Genomic DNA, 22,186 nt, shown 5'->3' with positions numbered 1-22,186 from the left:
GACGCTGATGCTGCTGCGGTGTGCTGGTCCCAGACCGGCCGGGAAGGTATCCATCTGGTGTGTGTATCTGCTTGGGAAGGGCCGTCCACGGATTGTGTTGCCTTCTGTTCCGGTCAGAAAGTAACCAGAGCGCGGATTGGAGCAGCTGCAACAGGCCCAACCTGGAGGTATGTGCTCCACATATTAGCGGTTTTATTAAGGCCAGCGGGCTTCTGCGTCTTAATCACCACCCCTGCTACCCGGACACTTTTGTTTCCGTATCCCCCCTCCCCAGGGGCTTCACGGTGCCGTTCACACCCTGGAGCTCAGCCACACCTTCTCCCTCCGTCCAGACGGGCCGCAGGGTTTAATTAATGTCTGGCCACTTAGATCGCCAGCGTTACCTTACCGCGGAGAGAGGGCGCGCAGTGGGGTTTTCTGAGTCTTGGCTGTGCAGCTGATCGTCATGATGGAGACCGGTTTCTTTGTGTCATGTGTCATCATTTTTGACTACGCCTGGAAACAAACGAGGCAAATCTGCATATTTACCAGGAATTATTTATAGATTAAAAGCGGGAGAGGAATCGGTTTTTTGTTTATGCGCGTGCGCGCAAAATGAATCAGGAATAAAAGTTGAGCACGTTAAATGAAGCGCCTGATTTATTTATTTACTATAAAACAATTTCCTAACATTCTTTAAAGAGGCCCGTTTAAGCAACTTCCACGCCGTTCACCGCCGACCACCTCCGTGTTGTAATAATACAAGTAATAAGTGAGATCACAGCGGAGCAGCAACAGCGCAGTTCGACCTGTTCGCGGAGGTTCTGGTGGATTCTCCAGAACCTCTCCCCACTATCAGGCGTCAGATCTGGAAGCGTGAGGCAGTGCCATGCCTTGCAGTAAACTTGCCGCACCCTCAGACGCACGCATCCTGCGCTTCACGCAAGCACGCACAGATCCAGGGAGATGGTGGGCACACACCATCTCCACGTCCACGCACAGCTCCCAACATCATCAACCACAAGTGATGCGCAGGGAAGGAGAGGGGAGGCCGCCAGGCAGGGCGCAGGAGGAACCCGGGAGATTGCTTCTTTGTTTCTCATGAATTGTTAATCGCGGACCGTAACCTAAATTCAACCAGAACCGATGCTGAGTGGAGGGATTGCAGGGAGGGGCAAACTTGGCGATTGCTTAAGTTCCCAAAAGCAGAAATATATGCATATGTTTTTTTTTTTAGTTGAAAATCGTGCAGTTTAAATTGTTTTCCCTTTATTTTAACCTACTGTGAAACAATTTGAATATTGTTTCACATATTCAAATTACTCTGAATAAACAGTAGAACTGGTCAGTATTCAGGTCAAGCAAAAATTACATTAAAGTAACAAATATTATATCATTTCTATATTACACTATCAGGCTTTATTTATTTATTTATTTATTTCTTTGCCTGTTTGTTTTTTTTTTTTATTATTATAATTAATTGTCCTGGCTGCTTAGGCAAACAGTGCACTATAAAAATGACTTTTGGATGATAGTAAATTTTAGCCATCTTTTAAAATGTAATCAAACATAATTGTACACTTGGTGTGCCATGATGGTTAGAATCTAGTAACATTAACTACTAAATTGTGGTATTGAATTTTACTTTAGCCTTTTATTTAGAACTGAACTGAACTCGGGTGTTCAGTTCAAAAATATTATTTTTTGTTTGTTTGCTAACTTGATGAATACATTACCTACCTACCTACCTACCTACCTAACTAACTAACTAACTAACTAACGAACTAACTAACTAACTAACTAACTAACTAACTAACTAACTAACCAATTAGCCAACCAACCAACTAACTAACTAACTAACTAACTAACTAACTAACTAACAAGTAGCCAGTTCTGTGTTTGGTATCATCACTGAAATTAAAATAACTCATGTTGAGATTTTGGTCGCCACACATTTCTGTCTTTGTATACATTTGTCAGATTTATCCCAGTGTGATGCAGGTCATTGTACGTTGCTGTCTGACTGGCCGTCTTTTTTTTATACAATAACAGCCTTATTGACCCTTGTTCGCCTCATTGTGACCTACAACCGGACTCAGCTTCTTTCTGTTCCCACTGCGTCACCGCGATGGTACGTCAGGTTTCAGGCGGTGACTGACACAGCCTCCTCAGCGCCGTGGCTGATGTCAGTCACAGTGTGACAGACCCGTCACAGAGTAGCATTACCCAGAGCTTCTTCTCCCCTCGTTAAACTCCTCAAACTGTCGCAGAATGAGGTACCTTGTTATCTGTAGCTTTTTGTCTTTTTGTGTATTTGGACCCAAGATTGCCACACTTTTCACAAGGACGTCACTCAAACTCTCCCGAACACGTGTGCGTTTCTCTCTTTGCGACGCAGAGCGATAGCCATGTCTTCCAGCTCAGCAATGGTGCGGATCCTGGTGAAGGGCGGCAAGGTGGTGAACGACGACTGCACGCAGGAGGCCGACGTCTACATCGAGAACGGCATCATCCAGCAGGTGGGGAAGGAGCTGATGATCCCCGGAGGAGCCAAAGTGATCGACGCCTCGGGGAAGCTGGTGCTTCCCGGGGGCATCGACACCAGCGTCCACCTGGAGGAGACCTTCATGAACGCCGTCACTGCCGACGACTACTACAGCGGCACCAAGGTAGCACCCTGCAGGAGAGGGGAGCGGAGGAAACTTTCTGTGGCAGTGCAAGATGTAGATGTTGATTTATGTGTCGGGGTGTGAAGCTTTCAAATCTGGATTTTGGTGTCATTTCGTTCAGCAGATGTAAATGTTTTCAGTTGCTAATTTTAGCCGAGATGTCGGTGATGAATCGAGCTTTTGATCCCCGTAGGGAGAACTTTTCAGACTCTGTTGAAACTTAAACACAATCTTGGACAAATCTTGTTGATTTTACACTTATATCGAGTTTTCTATTGCAAAATGCACGAGGTTACTCTCACCACAAAGCTTTAACTAAAGCTGTGGTATTGATTTTTGAGAACAGATTCAGTAACTTTAGAGATCATCATCACTGATATCTAATGTAGACAGTTTGAGGGCAAAATTGATGTTAATTTAACCAAATCACACAAGCAGCTTCAATGAAAGCTTGAATTGAAAAGAAATTCTTCTTCACTCAGGAAGAGTTTTCACACCAAAGAGTGTTGTTGCTTTTATTAGGACTTATTTGGCTGAAAATTGTTATTTCTGATTGGCTCCTGTTAATCAGCAGTGCAGAAAAAAAATAATGAATAATGCTTAAAAAAACAAAATAAGTCTTTGCTTTCCTGTATCAAGTCATTGAGAGTTCTTCAGAAAAGAAGATATCCAGCTCAATGTTGGACAGAGTTCAGCTGATTCCGGTAAAAATATGCATGAAAAAGTAACAGCAAAACAGGTTGCTGTAGGAAAAAGACGTGCGCTAAGATAAGAAAAGCACATTTATTAAGTTTTTTTTTTAAATCATTTATTCTCTCTATAGGATTTCCAATTTGCAGAGCTTTCTTTGTTTACATCCCCATATTCTGTGAGCAGGGCTGATATGTACTTAAAGGAGTTATCCTGAATGAATCAGATGTGTCGTTCTCCTCTCGGGCGTCCATGATGACTCGTCACTTTATAGCGTTTTACGACGGCGCGAGCTGAGAGGTGGCGGACGCTGAATGTCGAACAAACCCACAGACACTTACAGCTGCTCCCTCTCCTCCCTGCTCATCCTCCCCTCTCTCATCTCCTCCCTGATGCCACCAGAAAAAGAAAATAGCCTGGGGACAAATGTAGCTTGCTAGCCGTCTCCATGGATACCGAGGGGCTGCTGCAAAGACTGCCGCAAATCTTTTCACTCACGCCATTGTACTGAGGAACAATGGTCCTCAGACACACACCCCTCTCCCTCTACCGTCCTCCTCCACAGTCCCTCTGGGGTCAGATGCTCACTGAGGCAGGCACTCGTACACAAAAACACACTCTGTCCTCAGTGGTTATCCAGCTTTACTGTAGTAAATCTGCTTCTAGGGGCTGGAAAACTATTAAGTACTGAGGCTGTAAAGTAATAACATAGTAATGGGTTTAAATAGCTCATAATTGCACCATGAGGAGCCGTCAGCCTGGTGCTTTAACTACTGATAGAATTATGCTTCACATGTAAGGATCATTGTTAAAGGTCTTAAGGTTCATGGTTGGGGATGAGCCTGTATTGATTATTAGATTGTGGTTCTGTAAATATTTACTGGGTTAACAAGTTAATCTTTTCTGTAATGTTACATAATATATTTTATTCAAAACGGGCTCAGGTCAGCATGTGACATGTTCATTTTGAACTGTAAATGCATGAAATAAACAAATAAATAAATAATAAAGGTTAATGGTTGTACATTAACCTTTATTGTATGAATATTTAAGGTAATTTTATACTGGTAATTTTACATTCTGCTTTCTGTCTATGTTTAAGTTAATTTATGTCTTGAAAACGTAAAAAAAAAAAAAAGCACATCAAGAAAAAGTAGTTTCCATTCAAAAGATATATAGTTTGCTTTTAAAGCATTTACCTACACATGGGATTTCCTCCAGGCTGCTTTAGCTGGCGGTACAACGATGGTGATCGGACATGTTCTGCCAGAGAAGAATGAGTCTTTGCTGGAAGCGTACGAGAAGTGCCGCAGCATGGCTGACCCCAAAGCTTGCTGTGATTACTCTCTTCATGTTGGAGTTACATGGTGGGGACCCAAGGTATGAAACTATGCATTTCCCTCTCTTAAAAAATATGTTTTCAACCTTCTTCAACATTGATCACATTGTACCTACTCAGTATTGTTCAAATTTGTCAAATAGCTCAAGTTAGGAAGCTGCTTTAATTCTTTACTTTAAAAGTAAAGAATTAATACTCTTATATTTTTTCGCATTTTCTTTTCGCATTTTGTCCATTTATTGTTAAACCTCCATGTTAAACAATGTCAAGTTGTCCCAAATGTTGCATGTGGCAGAAAACAAGCACTGCACCTACAGCCATCCAATCAGATTCTGGTCCACTTATTTTACAAAGAAGAATGGCTAAAATTTTCAGTCTCCAAATGTGCAAATTGTGCACATTCAGCACACAAGCAAGTATTGTTGGCCCCCGCGCCCATTCATCAACACCTGGACCATTTCCTTGTGTGCAGGTGCGAGATGAGATGGAGAAACTTGTGAGAGAGAAAGGAGTGAACTCCTTCCAGATGTTCATGGCCTACAAGGAGACGTTCATGCTGAGGGACAGCGAACTCTTCCAGGCCCTGCAGCACTGTAAGGACATCGGGGCCATTGCAAGGGTCCACGCTGAGAACGGGGAGCTGGTCGCCGAGGTTGGGAAGAATCCTTGTATATATATTTTCAAACAGTTTATAATAACAGTAAATAAACATGTATACGCTGCCTTGTCTTCTCAGGGTGCGAAGGAAGCGTTAGACCTCGGGATCAGTGGCCCGGAGGGGATTGAAGTCAGTCGACCTGAAGAGGTTGGAGACTCAAAATTAACCAGCCACTGTCTTTAGACCTTAGATAAAATAACTTTTTACTCCTCTAGTCTGGTCAGAGTCAATAAAATCTCAGTAAATATGTTGCCTATATGAGACTTTTTCTTACAGAACATGATTTCTGCAACCTGTGGTGCCGAAGGCAAATTTTACACTTCAAACCCTTCGCTAGCGTGTGGCTAGTAATGCATTTTTATGTAAAATTAACAATTTTAATCAATTAATTTAGACATTATTTTATGAGATAAAATCTCTTTTACCGTATAGCTGAACCTGCAAGGAGTATAAATAAGTTTGGGCTTTATTGTATGTTCTTTTCAGGTTTTTGTTGTTTTCTTTTCAGGTTTTCCGAGAATACAGAATTAAAGAAAATTCATTCATGTTTTTCTTTTTTCTTAAACCAAAATACATTGAAATAACAATGATCACTATTTTATCTAAGCATGAAAACAAATTCTGGAGTCTGTATTTATATATAAAAAATGATGTTATCTTTTTTTTTCAAAGAGTCATTTGAGGTTGTGGACAGTAATGGTTTTCAACTCTTGTGATAAATTGACCTCAAAGTGGTGCATAATTGTGAAAATGTACTAAAACAGACCACTGTCATAGTGAAAAATGGTGGCGGCTGCATCATAAAAGAAAAGTCATAGATGCTTTTAGCAAGACGCTGCAAATTATTTGCAGTGGAACAGAATCATTTCTGACTCTGTGTGGTTTGCAGCTGGAAGCAGAAGCAACGCACAGGGCAATCACAATCGCCAACAGGGTGAGTTAAACTTTGGCATTAATCACAAGCGTAAAACGGTCTCCACGGCCCAACAGAAGTGCTGGGATTGCTGTAAAAAATATATTTATGCTCGTTCTTCTTCAGGCCCACTGCCCGATCTATCTGGTCAATGTGTCCAGCATGTCTGCAGGCGACGTGGTGGCCGCAGCCAAGATGCAAGGTTGAAGCTAGCTCACTTTCAAGTTGCGCGTCTGCAGCAGGTATCCCACTCCTAGACCGTGAGCATTTCCTTGTTTTTCCTGTCAGGTAAGGTCGTCCACGGGGAGACGACCACGGCCCACGCCGTCCTGAACGGCATGCAGTACTACCACCTGGACTGGTCACACGCGGCCGCCCACGTCACTGTGCCTCCTCTCCGCCTGGACCCCAGTACTCCCAACTTCCTGATGAGTCTGCTGGGAAAGTGAGGAAACTCCACACGGTCTCTCACTTACATTCGCAGATGGAGTTTGTTTCAGCGACTAAACTGACGTTGCCTTCCTTCCTCGTCCCCGCCGCAGCGACACTCTGAACGTCCTGGCGTCTGATCACCGTCCGTTCACAGTCAAGCAGAGGGCCATGGGCAAGGATGATTTCACAAAGATCCCTCACGGCCTTCCAGGCGTTCAGGACCGTATGAGCGTCATCTGGGAGCGGGGGGTGGTATGTGTGGCTCTTTTGTTCCTGCTTTGGCAGCCGGAGAACTTCCACAAATATAAAATACAATTTCACTGGGGGAATAAAAACAAATAATAAAAACAAAAACAAAAACTGCTTTTCAAGCATTTGCCCTGTAAAGATTTCTTCCTCTTCTTTAATTCTTTTTTTTTTTGTTTTTGCCTCAGAACTCAATATCCAGAGTGTTTGCGCGTCCTTAAAAAGTCTTTAAATGCCTTAAATTTGTGTGATTTGTGTAAACATTTTGGGAAATTAAAAGATTACTTTGACTTAAATCTGCCAGCCTGTACTTGTTAGGTTCATTCAGCTTTTAGTTGAACCTGTTCGAGTTTCAAAACGTAACATAATAAGAATTTTGAGTGGCCTAGTCAAAGTCAGGAATTCAGTTGAGATGGTGTGGCTGTAACAATAGCTGAAAACCGTCCTGTGGTGTTGAAATAAAAGATGAGTGTGAATAAGGAAGGTCAGGACATGACAGTGTAAAAGACTCGCGTTTTTTTCAGGTTAATTAAGGAAATGCCTATCCTGTGGCAGATATAACATCATTTGTGAGCTGCTGATAGTATTTATTTAGAGATTTAAAATCTACTTAATAATCTGAAACATTTATATGTCCATATATGAAAAGCAAAAAAACAGAATAAAACTCTTAGGAAGCGAATGCCTTACACAGCGTGTCAGATAACGATTGTTTCCAGAGTTCCTTCCATTTCAACCTTTTAAATTTTCACAAACTTTATTTTCTTTTTACCGGGGCAGGTTGGAGGCAAAATGGACGAGAATCGCTTCGTCGCCGTCACGAGCTCTAACGCGGCCAAGATTTACAACCTGTACCCGCGGAAAGGCCGGATCATCCCCGGAGCAGATGCTGATGTGGTGGTCTGGGACCCCGAGGGATCCAAGTATGAAACCCGATCCGCACTCTCATCGACCAGCTCGTCTCGCTGCAGCTTTTATCTCTGCAGCCCAATCGAGCCTTTGTCTGACTGAACTGGGTCATCTCTGTTCTGATGTCCGCCTGCAGGACCATTTCAGTGGACAACCAGTTCCAGGGAGGCGACGTAAACCTGTACGAAGGTCTGCGTTGTCGCGGCGTGCCCCTGGTTACCATCAGCCGCGGGCGTCTGGTCTATGAAAACGGCATGTTCACGTGCGCAGAGGGTTCTGGGAAGTTCTGCCCATTGAGGACTTTCCCAGACTACCTCTACAAGAAGATGGTGCAGAGAGAAAAGGTAAAACTCTTACAACATGGATATTTCTCTAGTCGCCATGGTAACTGGCAGGTTTTCCTGGTTTGATTTGTCCATGTTTGCCGACCCTCTCGTTCCACTAGAGCCAGGCGGTGAAAGCTGTTGACCGGGAGCCCTACAACGGCGATGTTGTTGCCGTGGTGAATTCAGGAAAGAGGGACACGGGCGCTCCGGACCTGGACACCCCAACGCGCCCCTGCACCCGTCATGGCGGCGTGAGGGACCTCCACGAGTCCAGCTTCAGCCTGTCTGGTGAGACTCGGCACCGAACAAGCCTTTGCTCCGTGGCGAAACTAGCTTGATTTATTTTAAGCAATAATTGGACGTCAGTACTTCATTTAAAAATGACCTGACGAGGGCGCTGTAGAGACTGTTGGGCTAGAAATGCTCTGGTTGCCCCTGGAGATGGCTGCACTATTTTTGAACTTAAAAATCCTACAACTACCAGGGATTTATTTATAACTTTGTTTATGTTGAGAAAAAGGGGAGAAACAGACACAGTAGGCCTCGGACGCATTACACATGGAGTTAGAACCGGTTAAACTCTTCCACTTGACATCCACAAGCTTCATTGTGGTTTATTTTGATTTTATTTGATCGATCAACCAGGAGTAGTTCTGCAATTTTGATGTGAAAGCAAAATTTTTTCTAAATGTTTTCATCAGATTGAAAGCCATTGGTTAAATTTTGGTCTCACTTGCTGTAAATAGAAGTCTATATAGAGTTTGTTGTGTCTTTAAATCCATGGACAATCTCTGAATTGAGAAGTTTGAATCAAAAATAAATTTCGTCCAGGTTTTTATGTCTTCAGGACTTGATTTAGCGCTACCCGGTTGATTCGTCTGGCTGATAAGTATAGCTGGTTATCATCTGCATATTGCTTCACAGAAGATTAGGCATCAGTAATCTGACGCCTCAGATTTACATTTTCAGTTGTTTCACAGGAACGTGTGTTTAAATCTTAAACCAGGAGCAGTTTCAACCTTCATTTCTTAAATCTATCTACAGTCGACGCTTTAGAAAGCTGAGAGAAAACAAACACTAACTTGTTTTTTGTTTTTTTGCTGCTGAACTCAACACGATTCCCCTTTTCTCCGCGGCTGCAGGTGCTCAGATTGACGACAACATTCCAAAGAGATCCTCGGCTCGGATCCTGGCCCCTCCCGGAGGGAGATCCAGCGGGATCTGGTAACCGGTTAGCCCAACACGGTGGAAGATGTGCGGCAGAGCAAGGCGACTCATCTTTCTTTTAAAACAAGTCGATTCTGTATGAAGCGATCGAGTCACATTTTGGTTTGTTTGTTTTTTTTATCTTGAATTTTGCTGTTATTTTAGACGATAAAACCGTATCCATGTGGATTTGCTGAATTGTAAACATTTGTCACGCGGTAACAGCCACCAAAATTCAGTCAAAAGGTAACCAAATATGAAAGCAGCATAAAAAAACGATTTGCTGTTGAGTTCCTTTTGTTTTTTGTTTTTTTTGGATCGTGTTAGGGGAAAGCATTGTACCGTATAGTTTAGAAAACATTGTTTTTATGAAACAATTGTGTTACCTCACTGTAAGATACAACTTTTTGCACTTGTGTCATGTACTGTTTAGATGCCTTTTTACATCCTTTAATGTCATAAGATGATTTTTACTGCGGGCCGTGGCGAATGAATTGTAACTATTGTATATGTATTACAACAACTCGTCGGTTTTGATCAGCTGATGGAAGGAAAAAAAGGAAAAATGACCTAAGCTTTCTTTTTTTAATTTGTATATATTTTTATGTTTGGATTGTTTCGCGTTCCAGGGATCAAAAAGACGAAGGAGTTCAGATTAGCGTCTCAGTTGATGTTTACAGCAGGATGGGGTTTTTTTTCCCACCCCACTAAATGTGAACGTACCTCCGCCGTGACTTTTTTTTTTTTCTGTGTACTGTATGTGTGTTATGATCGCTACTATCATGTCAAGCACAACTATTCATTTTGCTTTACTTTATGACCACACTGAGCAAAAAGTCTCACCCAGATGGCCTTTTTAACACCTAACCCCCCCAAACAAAAAGAGCGTAGATCATGACGTGTCAGTCGCCGTCATTTCTGCCCTGGTTCTTTTGGGGACGGAGCTTAAACGCTCCCGCCAACACTTCCCGGCTGGCTGGCGTTGCCACTGTGAAGCACGTCGAAGTGTTTTCACAGTGTGTTGGCGTTGGGAAGTTAGTGCCAGGCGTCTACATGCCTTCAGACGTTAACAGTATGTATGATTGTTTAGTTAGAGCAGAAACGCACTAGTACTTTTTTTTGTCTTTTTAAAAAGTTTTCTGCTGTTGGTTTGTAAATTTCACACTTATAATAAGTCTCTTAGTACCTGGTTTTATTCTGTTTGTGAGTGGAAGCCGGAATACGCACAGCTTGTTGCTCTTTTTGTTTCTGTAGTCTTGTGATGCTCCAGTGGCTCTCGCAGTGTCTTTCCCCTCCCAAACATACTGTACACTGGTGCTGAACAATGTGTTGTCACATTGAATTCCTCTTTCTCCTGTTTTTGTCTTGCAGCTCTTTATCACATGATTAAAGTGCAAATAAACCACAGTGAAACCATGGCCTGCGTCGAAGCACTGATAAGGGCTGGATCACATGCTTGGCTTTCGAGTATTTTTGCTTCGCACCGTTGCGTTTCACCTCAAACGCCTACAAAACAAAACCCACTTTTGAAATATGTTGGAAATAAAAGTGATAAAATGCCCGTGACGGGAATCAGAGACAGGTTATTATCAAGAATACATCTTTTGTACATATTTGCTCTTACTAGGTTATAAAATAATTAAATTTAACCTGAATTATTGTAAGCAGCTTGTTTCTTTTCTGTTTTGTTTAAGATCATTGTCTTATTCTATCATATAATTTAAGACAGGCTTTTGTCCTAAAGCTAAACTTTAAGCCACAGTTAGATGGAAGAGCTTGAGGCTAACTTAATAAATGAAGATTATTAGGAAATGTGGCAAAAGCAACTCTGACCTCAATGAAAATAGTAAGATATTTATTTTTGACATGAGGATTTCTAACATCAGATACCAGTCCCTTAATCATTTCTCTTGAACAGACGAGTGTAAAAAAGAAAACTAAATATTGCATTCCAGAAAACAACTAAAACTTCACACAAACTGTGAAGCAGCTGGAATTATCCTGGTGTTTTGCTGCTGCAGGATCTGGCCAGCTAACTATTGTAGCATCTACTGTGGAGACTAACGACTCTTTAGTGCATGATCCACCGCTGGCAAAGACAGTTGCTTCCCTGAAGTCCCTGCTGACCTCTTTCCTTCTGGGCATTGTTAACACACACCTGTAAGCTCCAGCACAGCTGACTGCCAACACTCCCTCTGCTTTTACAGATTTTATTACTTAATTAATTGTTTATTGTGCTGTAGTTGGAAGCAGGGATGCTGCTTTTTCAGCCAACAGCTTCTCCAATTTGTGTTTTTGTTTAATGAACATTGGGCTAAATTTTCAGAACAACATAAAGACCAGATTATTTGTGTTATGTGCTGATAGAACCCTGTAATTAAATGAGGGTGCGCTCCCCCCCCCCCCACAGCAGTAGAAACGAGTTGAACATAAGCTACTTGTTGTGTGTCCTGACCTCTTTGAGAACCTCTTGCATCGTGTCACTAACGAGCTTAAAATCCAACCCGACACATCATGTGTCTCTTAGCAGGAACGGGCCAAAGTCCTATTTATAATAAGCCTTTTAACAGCATGGAGTCGGGCGCCTGCGCAGTAGGAGCCGGATTGTTGCAGGCTCAGACAGGGCGGCCCGTTACCAAGCACTGCACCGCGCTTTGCCATAAGGACAACTGCTGCCAGCCGGACAACAACACGGAACACAGTGAGTATCGGCGCTTTTACACCTCAGAGACCCGCTCTCCTTCCCCTCAGCTCCCTGTGTTGCGTGGGGGAGACGTGTTTTGCCTTTTCCTCCCACACACAGAGGATGTTTCCCCCGTGCTGAGAATCCTGAGGTATTCGGGGAGGCCTGTAGAGGGGGCCGCTAGGAGAGCAGCTCCGGCGTTGCGTCTTTTTCAGCCCAAAGGGCTTCCAGCGTCAGCTAACGGGAGCATTTATTGTTCTCAGCTCCGACTCGACATGTCAGACCCCACCGCCCCGGTTTTTATCCGTAGATTTCAGCGGTTCTCACTCAGGGCTTTGCTGCAGCTTTTTTTTTCTCCCCCCCCAAGGCCCCGCACATTTCCCCCCATAGAGAATAGACTGACTTTGCTTTGGTGCGCCGCTTATTCTTATTCAAAGCAGCCACTCCTGAACCAACGACCGTGTAAGTCTGAGCCTCGGTGATTGGGTCTCATAAATGTTTATTTATTTATTTCTCTATTTTATTTTATTTTATTTTATTTTATTTTGCAAATAGGTGTTAACCGCGTCAAGTGATTGTGAGGCAATCGAGCCTCAGATTGGGAAACGCTGGCTCTGCTGAGAGGGCATTTACAGTCCTCCAGCTTTAAACATGACTCAGTTGTTTAAATAAAACCGATAGGACGTGCTGATACGGAAAGGTGAATGTCGGTGCAGGGAGGCATCACTGGTTCATTCAGTCTGGAGCTGCCAGATGTGTAAAGCTGCCATCCGACTTCAATCTAAAGAGGATTACAACACATCTGGAGATTATAGCTGGTTTACAATCAGAAATCAAATGTGTATCCCACAGGCTGTTATGTGACTGCTCAAGTTGGGTTCTTCTAGATCCTTCTAGACTGAATCTTTTTCTTTTTTTTTCATTTTGGTTTTGCCACAAATTCAGATCTGAAAAGTGTGGTGTGCTTTTTTTGCATTCAGCTACCACTAGAGGAACATTTCACTTACTGTATTTTCCAAACTATAAGGCGCACCTAAAAACCTTCAACTTCCTCAAAAGCCGACAGTGCGCCTTATAATCCGGTGCGCCTTATATATGGACCAATATTGAGCCACAACAGGTCTAGCAACTACAGTAAGCAGCCGCCGACTTCATTTTCTCCCGTAGAAGAAGAAGCGCGCGGTGCATGCTGGGATAGTTGTCAGGTTATCAGAACGCTGGTTTGTTAATAAAGTTTGACTGACCTATCTACCTACCGATCTGATAATCAGGTCGTCTGCAGGTCATTTAGCACCACGTTCTCCAAGAACATGCTGTGCGCGAACGGAGAAGGGTGACCACCGCCCGGCCACGCCCCGGCCCAGTCATGGAAGGCTCTCCTCGCCAACCGGAGTCGGACTGTTGTGTTGACATTCTTTAGGGACCAGCCCCTATACATTTAAAGCATGGGGGGCGGGGGAAGAGAGACAGAGACTGCAGCGGCAGCGTGTCGATTGGTCTGTGTTACCCAGAAAGCAGTTGGGCACAAGATCGCAACACCAACACCGTGAGTGAAACAATGACTGGGGCAGACTACTATATAAAGTACTCGGGGTCCACTTCTTTATTATTACACATCCACATTTGTAGAGTACGGAACAAATCACGTCCCGCATAGGTTCAATACTGGACGGGTGGCAACCCTTAACTGTAATGTCTATTCTATGCACCTTATAATGAGGTGCGTCTTATAGTGCAGAAAAAATACGGTAATTTATCAAAGAGCGGTGATTGAAAGAGTGTCGCTGTTTTCCTCAGGAAGGGGATGGCAGTGAATGTGTACGCCACATCCGTGTCCATTGACAACCTCAGCCGTCATGACATGCTCGCATGGGTCAACGACTCCCTGCATCTCACGTACACCAAGATCGAGCAGCTCTGTTCAGGTAAGCTCGAGCGAAAAAAAAAGAAGAAGAAGAAGATTCTCCAGCGTCTTCATTGATCTAACACAATGTCTGTCTGTGTTCTCCAGGAGCCGCTTATTGTCAGTTCATGGACATGTTATTTCCGGGTTGCATTCTTCTAAAGAAGGTCAAATTTCAAGCCAAACTGGAGCATGAATTTATACACAACTTCAAAGTTCTTCAAGCCGCTTTTAAAAGGATGAGCGTCGACAAAGTAAGCGGCCTTCATCGCCCAGTTTTACGTTGCAAATCTAATACCACGATACGACAGAGTACGAGGGCCATACTAATAAAAAAAAATAATAGTAATAATAAGATTACAAGATCAAAGTCGCAAAACGATGAGAATACTACGCAGGATTTCCTCCAGAAAACTTGCTGAGCCCGGTGCTCATGGCGCTACTGCATCCAGCTGGCCGCCATGTTTTTCAGTATAAAAATGTTTAAAGTTGACAGAAAATGAGAAAATATCATTTGATAGTTATGCGTTTTTGGAAGACTGGAAGATTAAGACCTAAACACCAACTATAAAGTAAAAAAGTTAAATAAAAATAGCCAATTATTAAAATAAACTAATAAATTAACAATGCTAAGCCTGGTGGGGGCCCAAGGAAAGCCTGGTGGCCCGCCAGGCTTATAATGCGCTGAATACGAGAATAAAGTCATAATATTTTGAGAGTAAAGTCTTTACATTACCAGAATAAAGTGTTAATACTATGACTTTATTTTGATATTGTTCTGATTTTATTCTCATGCTATTTCAACTTTATTCTCATAATATCATGACTTTATTCTCGTAATCTTGATATTCTATTTTTCTCAGCGTGGCCCTCATTCTCTGCTGGACGTCAAAACTCGGAGTCTCACACCTTGAGACTCACAGAGATCTTTTTGTTTCCCCTCTCCAGATAATTCCAGTAGAAAAGCTTGTCAAAGGAAAATTTCAGGACAACTTTGAATTCGTCCAGTGGTTCAAGAAGTTCTTTGACGCCAACTATGACGGGAAGGAGTACGACCCCATGCTAGCCAGGCAGGGGCAGGACGTGGCCCCTCCCCCTAATCCAGGTGATCACTTTATCCACAAACCAAAGAGAAACCCAGGTAAACCAAACCCCTCTTGGCTTTCGCTGCACGGCCTTGCTGAGCTTTTGGATGGCTCAAAAGCGCTCGCTGTAAAGCAAGTGTTGTGAGTGGCACAATTCACAGAGCGGCGGGCTAACCTCACAGCTCGGCAACCGCTGACCTATGACACTGCGGGGGTCCGCGGCCGACACCGCAGTGCATAGAGGGATGCAGCCACACTAAGAAAGACAGTCCACATCCTTTCCCCTTTTCTTTTCTTTTTTTTTGGCTCAGAAATGCTAAAACATGAACAAAAATGTTGAATATTTCCACCTGGATTCTTCATCACACAGCTGATGCAACTGAAGAATCATCTGAATAAATTCAAATATGATTAGAATATCATTTAAAAGTTATTTTTAGTGAAACCTCTACAGATTCGCTGCAGACATGATGGTGATGTACTTCAAATGATTAAGTCAGTTTTGATGATTACGGCTCACGGCTTATAAAAAGCTAAAATTCAGTTTCTCTGGAATTTTTCTTTTACACAGGACATTCATTTTTAATTTAGAAATGTTGGCCTACTTAAAATATGTCCCTGCACTGGACAGTATATTTACAAAATTAGCAGCACTCTGCTCTGCTACGTCTCATTAGCAGCAGCCCAACGGTTCAGGTTAGTTTCTGACGTCATCTGAACTGATGACATGAACTTTAAAGCCTGTAACGGTATTTTTGGCACTGTGGCCAGGGGCTCAGGTACTTTGGAAAATAAAATCAAGCATGAAGGTGGTTAGCAAATGGAAGGATTAAGTCCTTTTTAAAAAAATATTAAGATATAAAATGTACTTTAATCTAAAAAGAATAATAGGAGCCAATTCACTTAACAACAGCCTCACCTGTTTTCTCCTTTCCAAACTCTTGAATGAGATGAGAATTACATCCCAATCTTCTCAAGACTGGGGTTATTGCTGTTACAACCACACTTTTTCCCTTCCACTCAACTTTCCAATAATATCTGTGAACAGCCAGCTTCTTTAGCAGCGACCCTTTTGAGGCTTAACCTTATTGTGGAAGGTGTCAGTGATGACCATGCCTACAATGTAGCATTTACTCATTATGAAATATTCAGATTTTTCTTTGAGAAACTCAATTTTAGGTTTCGATTAGCTCAAAATCCTTGAAAATGTAAGGAACCGAAGGCTTGTGTGTAATCAGTTCAATTACCTAAATACATGAACTTTTAAATGATACATTCTGATGAATTGAGATGTGCCTATGCTGTTCCTAAAGCTGGTTTGATTGACCACATTTTTAAAAAACTGCTTTCAGATTACTAACACGAGCTTGGAGCAGAATTGTTCTGTTGCTTGAACATCATGGCGAACAATCTCCATGGAGCTGCAGTGTGTCAAAAACCAGCTTTGTAACTCTGTCACTACGTAGCTGTGTGGGTGGAAATGGGCAGAATCATGACTGCACTTATTTTCAGAACCGTAGTTGTGCGTGTCTGCATGTTCTGTCTTGGAGACTTCAGCACTTTTAGTTGTCTTACAGTCGAATTGAACGTGCATAATTTGGATCTCCAGTGTCATAATGAAAATGGTAAAAATTGTTTTCCACAATGTGACGTCTCAAAGGCACATCATGCCGCTCTAGAACGTGCTCGATCTGTCGCCACTACTGCTACAGAGCTCAAGTGTTGTGATCTGACTGGTTTTAAAAGAAACGCCCCCCACTGCTCCCCCCTGCTGTCTCCGGTATCTCCAGGACCACAGCGAACGTCTCCAACGGTTCCCAAAAACATGCCAACACCACAGCGAGTCCAGCACAACATGCCTGCCATAAGGAAGAATCCGTCTTTGTCCAGAAACGGGGGCAGCGACGCCGAGATCATGGAGCTAAATCAACAGGTACAGTCGCACAAAGACCACTTATATTCTACTGGAAAAGTAAATTTGTGTCAAGCTTATATTTGTAAAAAAACTGTTCTCTGCTGATGACACCTGGTATTTTTATGTATTTTTTTGCTGGAAAGAAAGAATTAAGAAATGATGCTAATTTAAGATTTTGTTCCAGTAGCCGGCATTTGAGGATTTGGGACATCTTAGATTGCAAACAAGCAAAAAAATGCAATACTTTGCAGTCATTTACCTTTGCATTTAAATAAGGAAGTTAATGTGGAATAAAAAAAAATGCACTGCAGTTTGGCATAAAACAAAAATGAGAAAAGTATATGTATTCTTAGGGGGAAAAAAATAAAAAGTACTGTAAATTGCAAAATATAATGCTTTTAGTTGACTATATTTTAACAATATTTATACTGCCTTACGTTTTAAAATGCAGTTGCTCGATCCAGAAACAATTCATGTTGGCTTCACACAGGAAGATCTTTGGCTTCGCCTCCAACCTGCACTTGATCAGAGCAAATAGGGTTTATATACAAACTTAACCTTCTAACAGGAAACTATCTGTTCCATCTCTTTAAGATCATTGCAATTAAAAACAAACTTTATTTACTGTATGTAAATCAAAATGCAAATTATCTAAACCACATGTGTCAAACTCAGGGCCCGTGGGCCAAATCCGGCCCGCTGTAGCTTTTTATGTGGCCCTCTAGTCTCTAGACTAGCAGTTCTCAACGTGGGCGGTACCGCCCCCCAGGGGGCGTTCAGAGGACGGCAGGGGGCGCTGGCGGACATTTTTACAAAAGGGGGGCGCTGGGATGCCTTTGGGGGGCGTTTGGTCTAAGGTAAACTTTACACCTTAAATCCACAACAATACCAGTTTAGACTTTGAGCAACTTGGTAAAACTGTATTGTGTAACATTAAATCATGCTTGGCTGCAGCTGTATCGATGGCAGCTCTTCCTCTATTCAGTGTTCATGGCGCAGCTCCGCTCCACATCAGTTCAGCGTAACACCTGCTGATGATGCTGCTGTGATTCACTTTGCCTGGTATTTATGTAGGCTACATATGTTTTGGCAGTTCTGTGATCATGTCAAAGCAGCAATTTATATTAAAAAGTGTTTTATTTCCGTTTGAAAACTGCCCGCTTCCATGGAAGGACAACAGAAAATTGCTCTTATAAACATGTAATTACTAAAATCACAATGCCTTCACTTTGTATCCCTCTGAAAAATGAACCCATTTAAATAAAGAAATCCCTCCATGGGTGATTCCACGATAGAGAGCGTTCATGTTATAGCGTTAACACCGGTGCTGAAAGTGGTCCGGTATGAAACGGGTTTGATGGAACAACGGTACCACAGCACTTTTAAATTTCAATAATCAGAATACCGAAATTGTTTCCGTTGTTTTAAAAGTCTGCCTTTTCCCCATCGATATGTTTCCCGACCGCCCTGCACCTTAGGGAGTAAAAAAAAAAAAAAACTCAGCGCACATTGCGCAAAATTCTGAAACATGAGAAGCGGGCAAAACGGAGCGACGAACTAGATGTGAATTATGGCATGAACAGTGAAAAAATCAACACATGATGTGAAACATGACGATTAGGAGGCGCAGCTGGTGATGAGTGAAAATTACTAGTGGTCAATAAACGATCATATAAATCTAGCAACAGGAAAGAAACTAAAGTGGACATAGCAATAAACCAAGAGAGGATAATATTAATCAAATGAAACTAAATGTAAATGAATGAAGAACAAAATGCAAGAATAAACTAAGAAACTAAAGTAAATACAGAGGAATAAACTGGTATGGCAAGACCTTTTGAGCAATAATTAATTCAGAGAACTGTATGGCAAGAATAAACAGACACTATTTCCAGATAAAAGGTCAAATAACATTGTTGAAATGTCATGGGCAGGAGCGCAACTACACATTATTCAGGTGGATGCGAAAACATAAATCGGCGCCCCCCACGAAGGAGCGTAGAAACATACGCCCCCCCCACCCCCCTCCTCCAGACGCCGATACGTTTAGGGCAAAACTCGCTACATTTACCCCGTTATGTGCGCGAGGTGAAGGAGCGTAAGGCGTGCTGAAGTGTACGGGAAAACATAATCGGTGTGCCGATTCAAAACATCTACAATAATGATAGTAACATTAATAATAAAATAATTGTCAGTGCAAAGTAGCCTACAAATTCTTTGGTGGGGGGCGGTGAGGGACCTGGAGAAGGGCTAGGGGGGCGCTGGCCTGAAAAGGTTGAGAAACACTGGTCTAGACTAAACACCAAGTATGCTTAAATATTATGTTATCAATCAACTCAATACAGCTTTTATCGGCTTACTGCCAAATTATATCAATTTAAGTTAGAAGAGTTCACGCAAAATTAACGAATCCCCAAACTTTTTTGTGCTGATACATAATTGGGAGTTTATTGTGGATTTTTATCAAAAATTGTCAGAAATGATCTTACTTGTACTAAACAGCTGCCTTAGCCTTTAACTGATGTCAGATTATAGTCAATAATCTATACAGTGTGTAATAAAAAGTCACATTTACCGCCATAAATAAGCGCAAATATTGCAAATATTGCAAATATTTCCAAATGTGCACCACAAACACTTTATGTTACGATTCTTATAAATCCGTCATACCTGTAGAAGTTTCATTTTGTGTGTTTTATTTCTCAGAAGTTAACGGTAAATAAAAAAAATTATAAAATAAGAAAAATCTAGTTATTTCTACCTTTTTCCTACAACAGAAAGAGCAGTTGATCTGCTTGTTGCCTAACAGCTTCGGTCAGCATCCCGCGTTATTCATGTGCTATTTTTAGGACATATTCGGTGCAGTTTTCTAAAGAAATATTGCAATATTAAAGAGGTAGATTAGCTGTAGGGACAAAATATCCCGACCAAATTTGTAGTCAAACAGTATTTATAGTAATAGTGACACTAAACGGGACTAACGTCTTGTTTACAGTTTGGTAACAATATTGGAAACGGCAAAAGTCATTTGTGTTAATATGTTTGATTAACATAGCAACTTAATTAAATAAAATTTACTGTAAACCTCTGAGAAATAAAACACACAGGTTTGACGAATTTATAATAAATCTGCTGAGCATGCACATTACCATAAGGTCTGCTGGATTTACGGCTAAGACAGATAGTCAGAACACCGGCCCTTTAAGAGTATTCATGACCTTGATTCAGCAGAAAACAAAGATGCGTTTGACGCCCCTGGTCCAAACCGTCAACGTGTTGTTTTCTCCCCCTCAGTTGATGGAGCTGAAGCTGACGGTGGACGGTCTAGAGAAAGAGAGAGACTTCTACTTCAGCAAACTACGGGACATTGAGCTCATCTGCCAAGAACATGAGAGTGAAAACAACCCTGTGCTCAGCAGGATAATTGACATTCTCTACGCCACAGAGGTACCTTTACCATTAGGACTGATGATGCGTTTTGCTTTTACTGATCTGTAGCGAAAACAAACATTTCCCAAAACGTCTTCCGTCGTCAGCGGCTGCACTGTGACTCATCCGACTTCGTGATGTGTTTTTGCAGCTACTAGAGACGAGATGATTAAGACGTGTTTTTGGTTATTTTCAATTCAGTCGACAGAAAACGTAAATCTGAAAGACGTCGATGTTTTGTGTGTCGCAGGAAGGCTTTGCCCCTCCAGATGAGGACGACCTCGATGAACAAGGTCACCTGGACCAGGACGAATACTGAACTCCCTCCTCCGCCACTTCTTTTCTTTTTGCCCCTCAGTTTTTCTACTCTCTGCACGCTTTCTAGCATCACTTCTCCTTTTTCCTGCTCTCTGTCTGTCTTTCTTTTTGATCATGTGTATATCTGTTGCTAACCTCCACCCTCCCTTTCCTGTCTTACCGCACCTGCTCCATCTTATCATTTCCCGCTCCGCCTTTCCTCCATGTACACAGTAACAGCAACTACGACAATATCCCAGTGATTTTAGCATGAGCAATGCAAAAAAAAAAAAAGAACTGGAACAAGAGGAGTTACGACAAAAGCTAAATCTTTTCTGTAAAGATTAACTTTTATTTCTAAAGGAATATCTTATTTTTTTTTCTTTTGTTCTTGAGTTATTTATTTGCCTTTATGTTGATACTACTGTTAGAGCACAGAGCAACACTGCTCCATAGTGCCATCATGACACTTTTTGAGCCACTAAACCTGTAATAGAAGTGACTTCTGAGTAACTTTCTGTCTTTTTCTTATTTATTTAACTTATATTTTGTTTCGGTTGAATTTCTGTAGCAGAACTATTGCAAACCTGCTGTATGTGAAAAGAGCTGAGGGCCGAACGCGCTCCGGTTTGTGCTTGGGTCAAGCTTCTGAGTTGTCCTTTTATTTTATTAAATTTTTTTGCTGCTGGTTTTAAGCATGTGAAAATGCTGAAGGAAGTTGTTCGGTGCGACGACTTCAGAAAAGTGATCATTGCTCTGCAAATATTCCTTATTTATGAGCAACATATCTGAGCATGAGAATGTTACACAGTGACTGTGAATGAGTGATATTTTGTAAATGTGCTTTGTGTGAAGATTTTGTAAGTTGTGTCAAGAAGATTCTGGTTTATCCCGACAGTATACTATGGGCTAACAATGCACTAGCCTTTAAGCTTAACCTGCAGACTAAAAATATGGTTATGTAGCAGTTTACAACAATCAAATACAGACACATTTTTACATGACAGATTTTTTTTTTCTTCTACTGATGAAATTGCTGTTTTTATGTCTAATTTGCGGAAATGTCCTAAGTTTTAGTTCCCGTCTGAAGGAAAGTTGTGATCTGTGGTTAGTTGGCTGGTTGTCAACGACGACGCCTCCTTTTCCTTCCCTACGCTGTTTTTCAATTTGCAAACTGGCTGGAACATGCATTCATCGACCATGTCCACAGAACAATCATCTTTTGAGTTTTCAATAAATACACAGTTGTTGAACAATGTATTTGTTGTCTCTTGTCTCTAAATTTAACCTACACACTGCTAGCACAGAGGAGAAAACTTTGCCACGTTTCCATTGTTTCTAGCGGAAGATTCTACATTTTAACACAAGCTAACGTTAATGATTGTGCTGTATTTTTCCGTAGAGCTACAAATACATTTTTAAAACCCTTATTGAAAAATATTACAATTATTCCCAGATAAAAATCTAGTACTTTTCTTTAAAACTGAAACTTTATTTTTGTATTCTT

At 41.8% G+C, this 22,186-nt stretch overlaps 2 protein-coding genes across 5 annotated transcripts; both read left to right on the top strand.

Annotated features, from left to right (window-relative positions):
• dpysl5a (dihydropyrimidinase like 5a) lies at positions 1–10,785 on the top strand. 3 transcript variants are annotated; one of them, XR_014085792.1, is made up of 14 exons: positions 1,841–2,255; positions 2,378–2,648; positions 4,560–4,718; positions 5,150–5,329; positions 5,414–5,482; positions 6,225–6,269; positions 6,375–6,450; positions 6,537–6,693; positions 6,791–6,932; positions 7,707–7,849; positions 7,972–8,179; positions 8,281–8,449; positions 9,304–9,490; positions 10,739–10,785. XR_014085792.1 is itself a non-coding variant. In XM_008399112.3 (13 exons), exons 2-13 carry the CDS (start codon positions 2,388–2,390, stop codon positions 9,387–9,389), a joined length of 1,695 nt encoding a protein of 564 aa, XP_008397334.1. In that variant the 5' UTR covers positions 1–167; positions 2,378–2,387; the 3' UTR covers positions 9,390–10,785. The 3 variants fall into 3 exon arrangements, 2 of the variants coding, with proteins under 2 accessions (XP_008397334.1, XP_081459259.1); XM_008399112.3 differs by lacking the exon at positions 1,841–2,255 and adding an exon at positions 1–167 and having other exon boundaries at positions 9,304–10,785; XM_081603133.1 differs by having other exon boundaries at positions 9,304–10,785.
• Positions 10,786–11,947: 1,162 nt separating this feature from the next.
• Positions 11,948–21,939, top strand: mapre3a (microtubule-associated protein, RP/EB family, member 3a). 2 transcript variants are annotated; one of them, XM_008399110.3, is made up of 7 exons: positions 11,948–12,068; positions 13,848–13,975; positions 14,062–14,207; positions 14,902–15,058; positions 16,829–16,971; positions 20,248–20,400; positions 20,633–21,939. In XM_008399110.3, the coding sequence occupies exons 2-7, from the start codon at positions 13,855–13,857 to the stop codon at positions 20,699–20,701; spliced, it is 789 nt and encodes a 262-aa protein (XP_008397332.1). In that variant the 5' UTR covers positions 11,948–12,068; positions 13,848–13,854; the 3' UTR covers positions 20,702–21,939. The 2 variants fall into 2 exon arrangements, with proteins under 2 accessions (XP_008397332.1, XP_008397331.1); XM_008399109.2 differs by having other exon boundaries at positions 14,902–15,094.
• The last annotated feature ends 247 nt before the right edge of the window (positions 21,940–22,186 follow it).

Source organism: Poecilia reticulata, chromosome 22 (genome assembly GCF_904066995.2).
Source record: "Poecilia reticulata chromosome 22, P_reticulata-male-v2, whole genome shotgun sequence".
Lineage (NCBI taxonomy): Eukaryota > Metazoa > Chordata > Actinopteri > Cyprinodontiformes > Poeciliidae > Poecilia > Poecilia reticulata.
Note: the sequence above shows the minus strand (reverse complement) of the source record. Positions and strands in the feature narration are given on the sequence as shown.

Coding starts and splice junctions, on each gene's coding strand:
- mapre3a (XM_008399109.2), top strand. CDS start 13,855: ATGGCAGTGAATGTGTACGCCACATCCGTGTCCATTGACAACCTCAGC. Junction 13,976..14,061: donor GATCGAGCAGCTCTGTTCAG/GTAAGCTCGAGC, acceptor TGTGTTCTCCAG/GAGCCGCTTATTGTCAGTTC. Junction 16,972..20,247: donor TCATGGAGCTAAATCAACAG/GTACAGTCGCAC, acceptor TCTCCCCCTCAG/TTGATGGAGCTGAAGCTGAC.
- dpysl5a (XM_081603133.1), top strand. Junction 4,719..5,149: donor TTACATGGTGGGGACCCAAG/GTATGAAACTAT, acceptor CCTTGTGTGCAG/GTGCGAGATGAGATGGAGAA. Junction 8,450..9,303: donor GTCCAGCTTCAGCCTGTCTG/GTGAGACTCGGC, acceptor CCGCGGCTGCAG/GTGCTCAGATTGACGACAAC.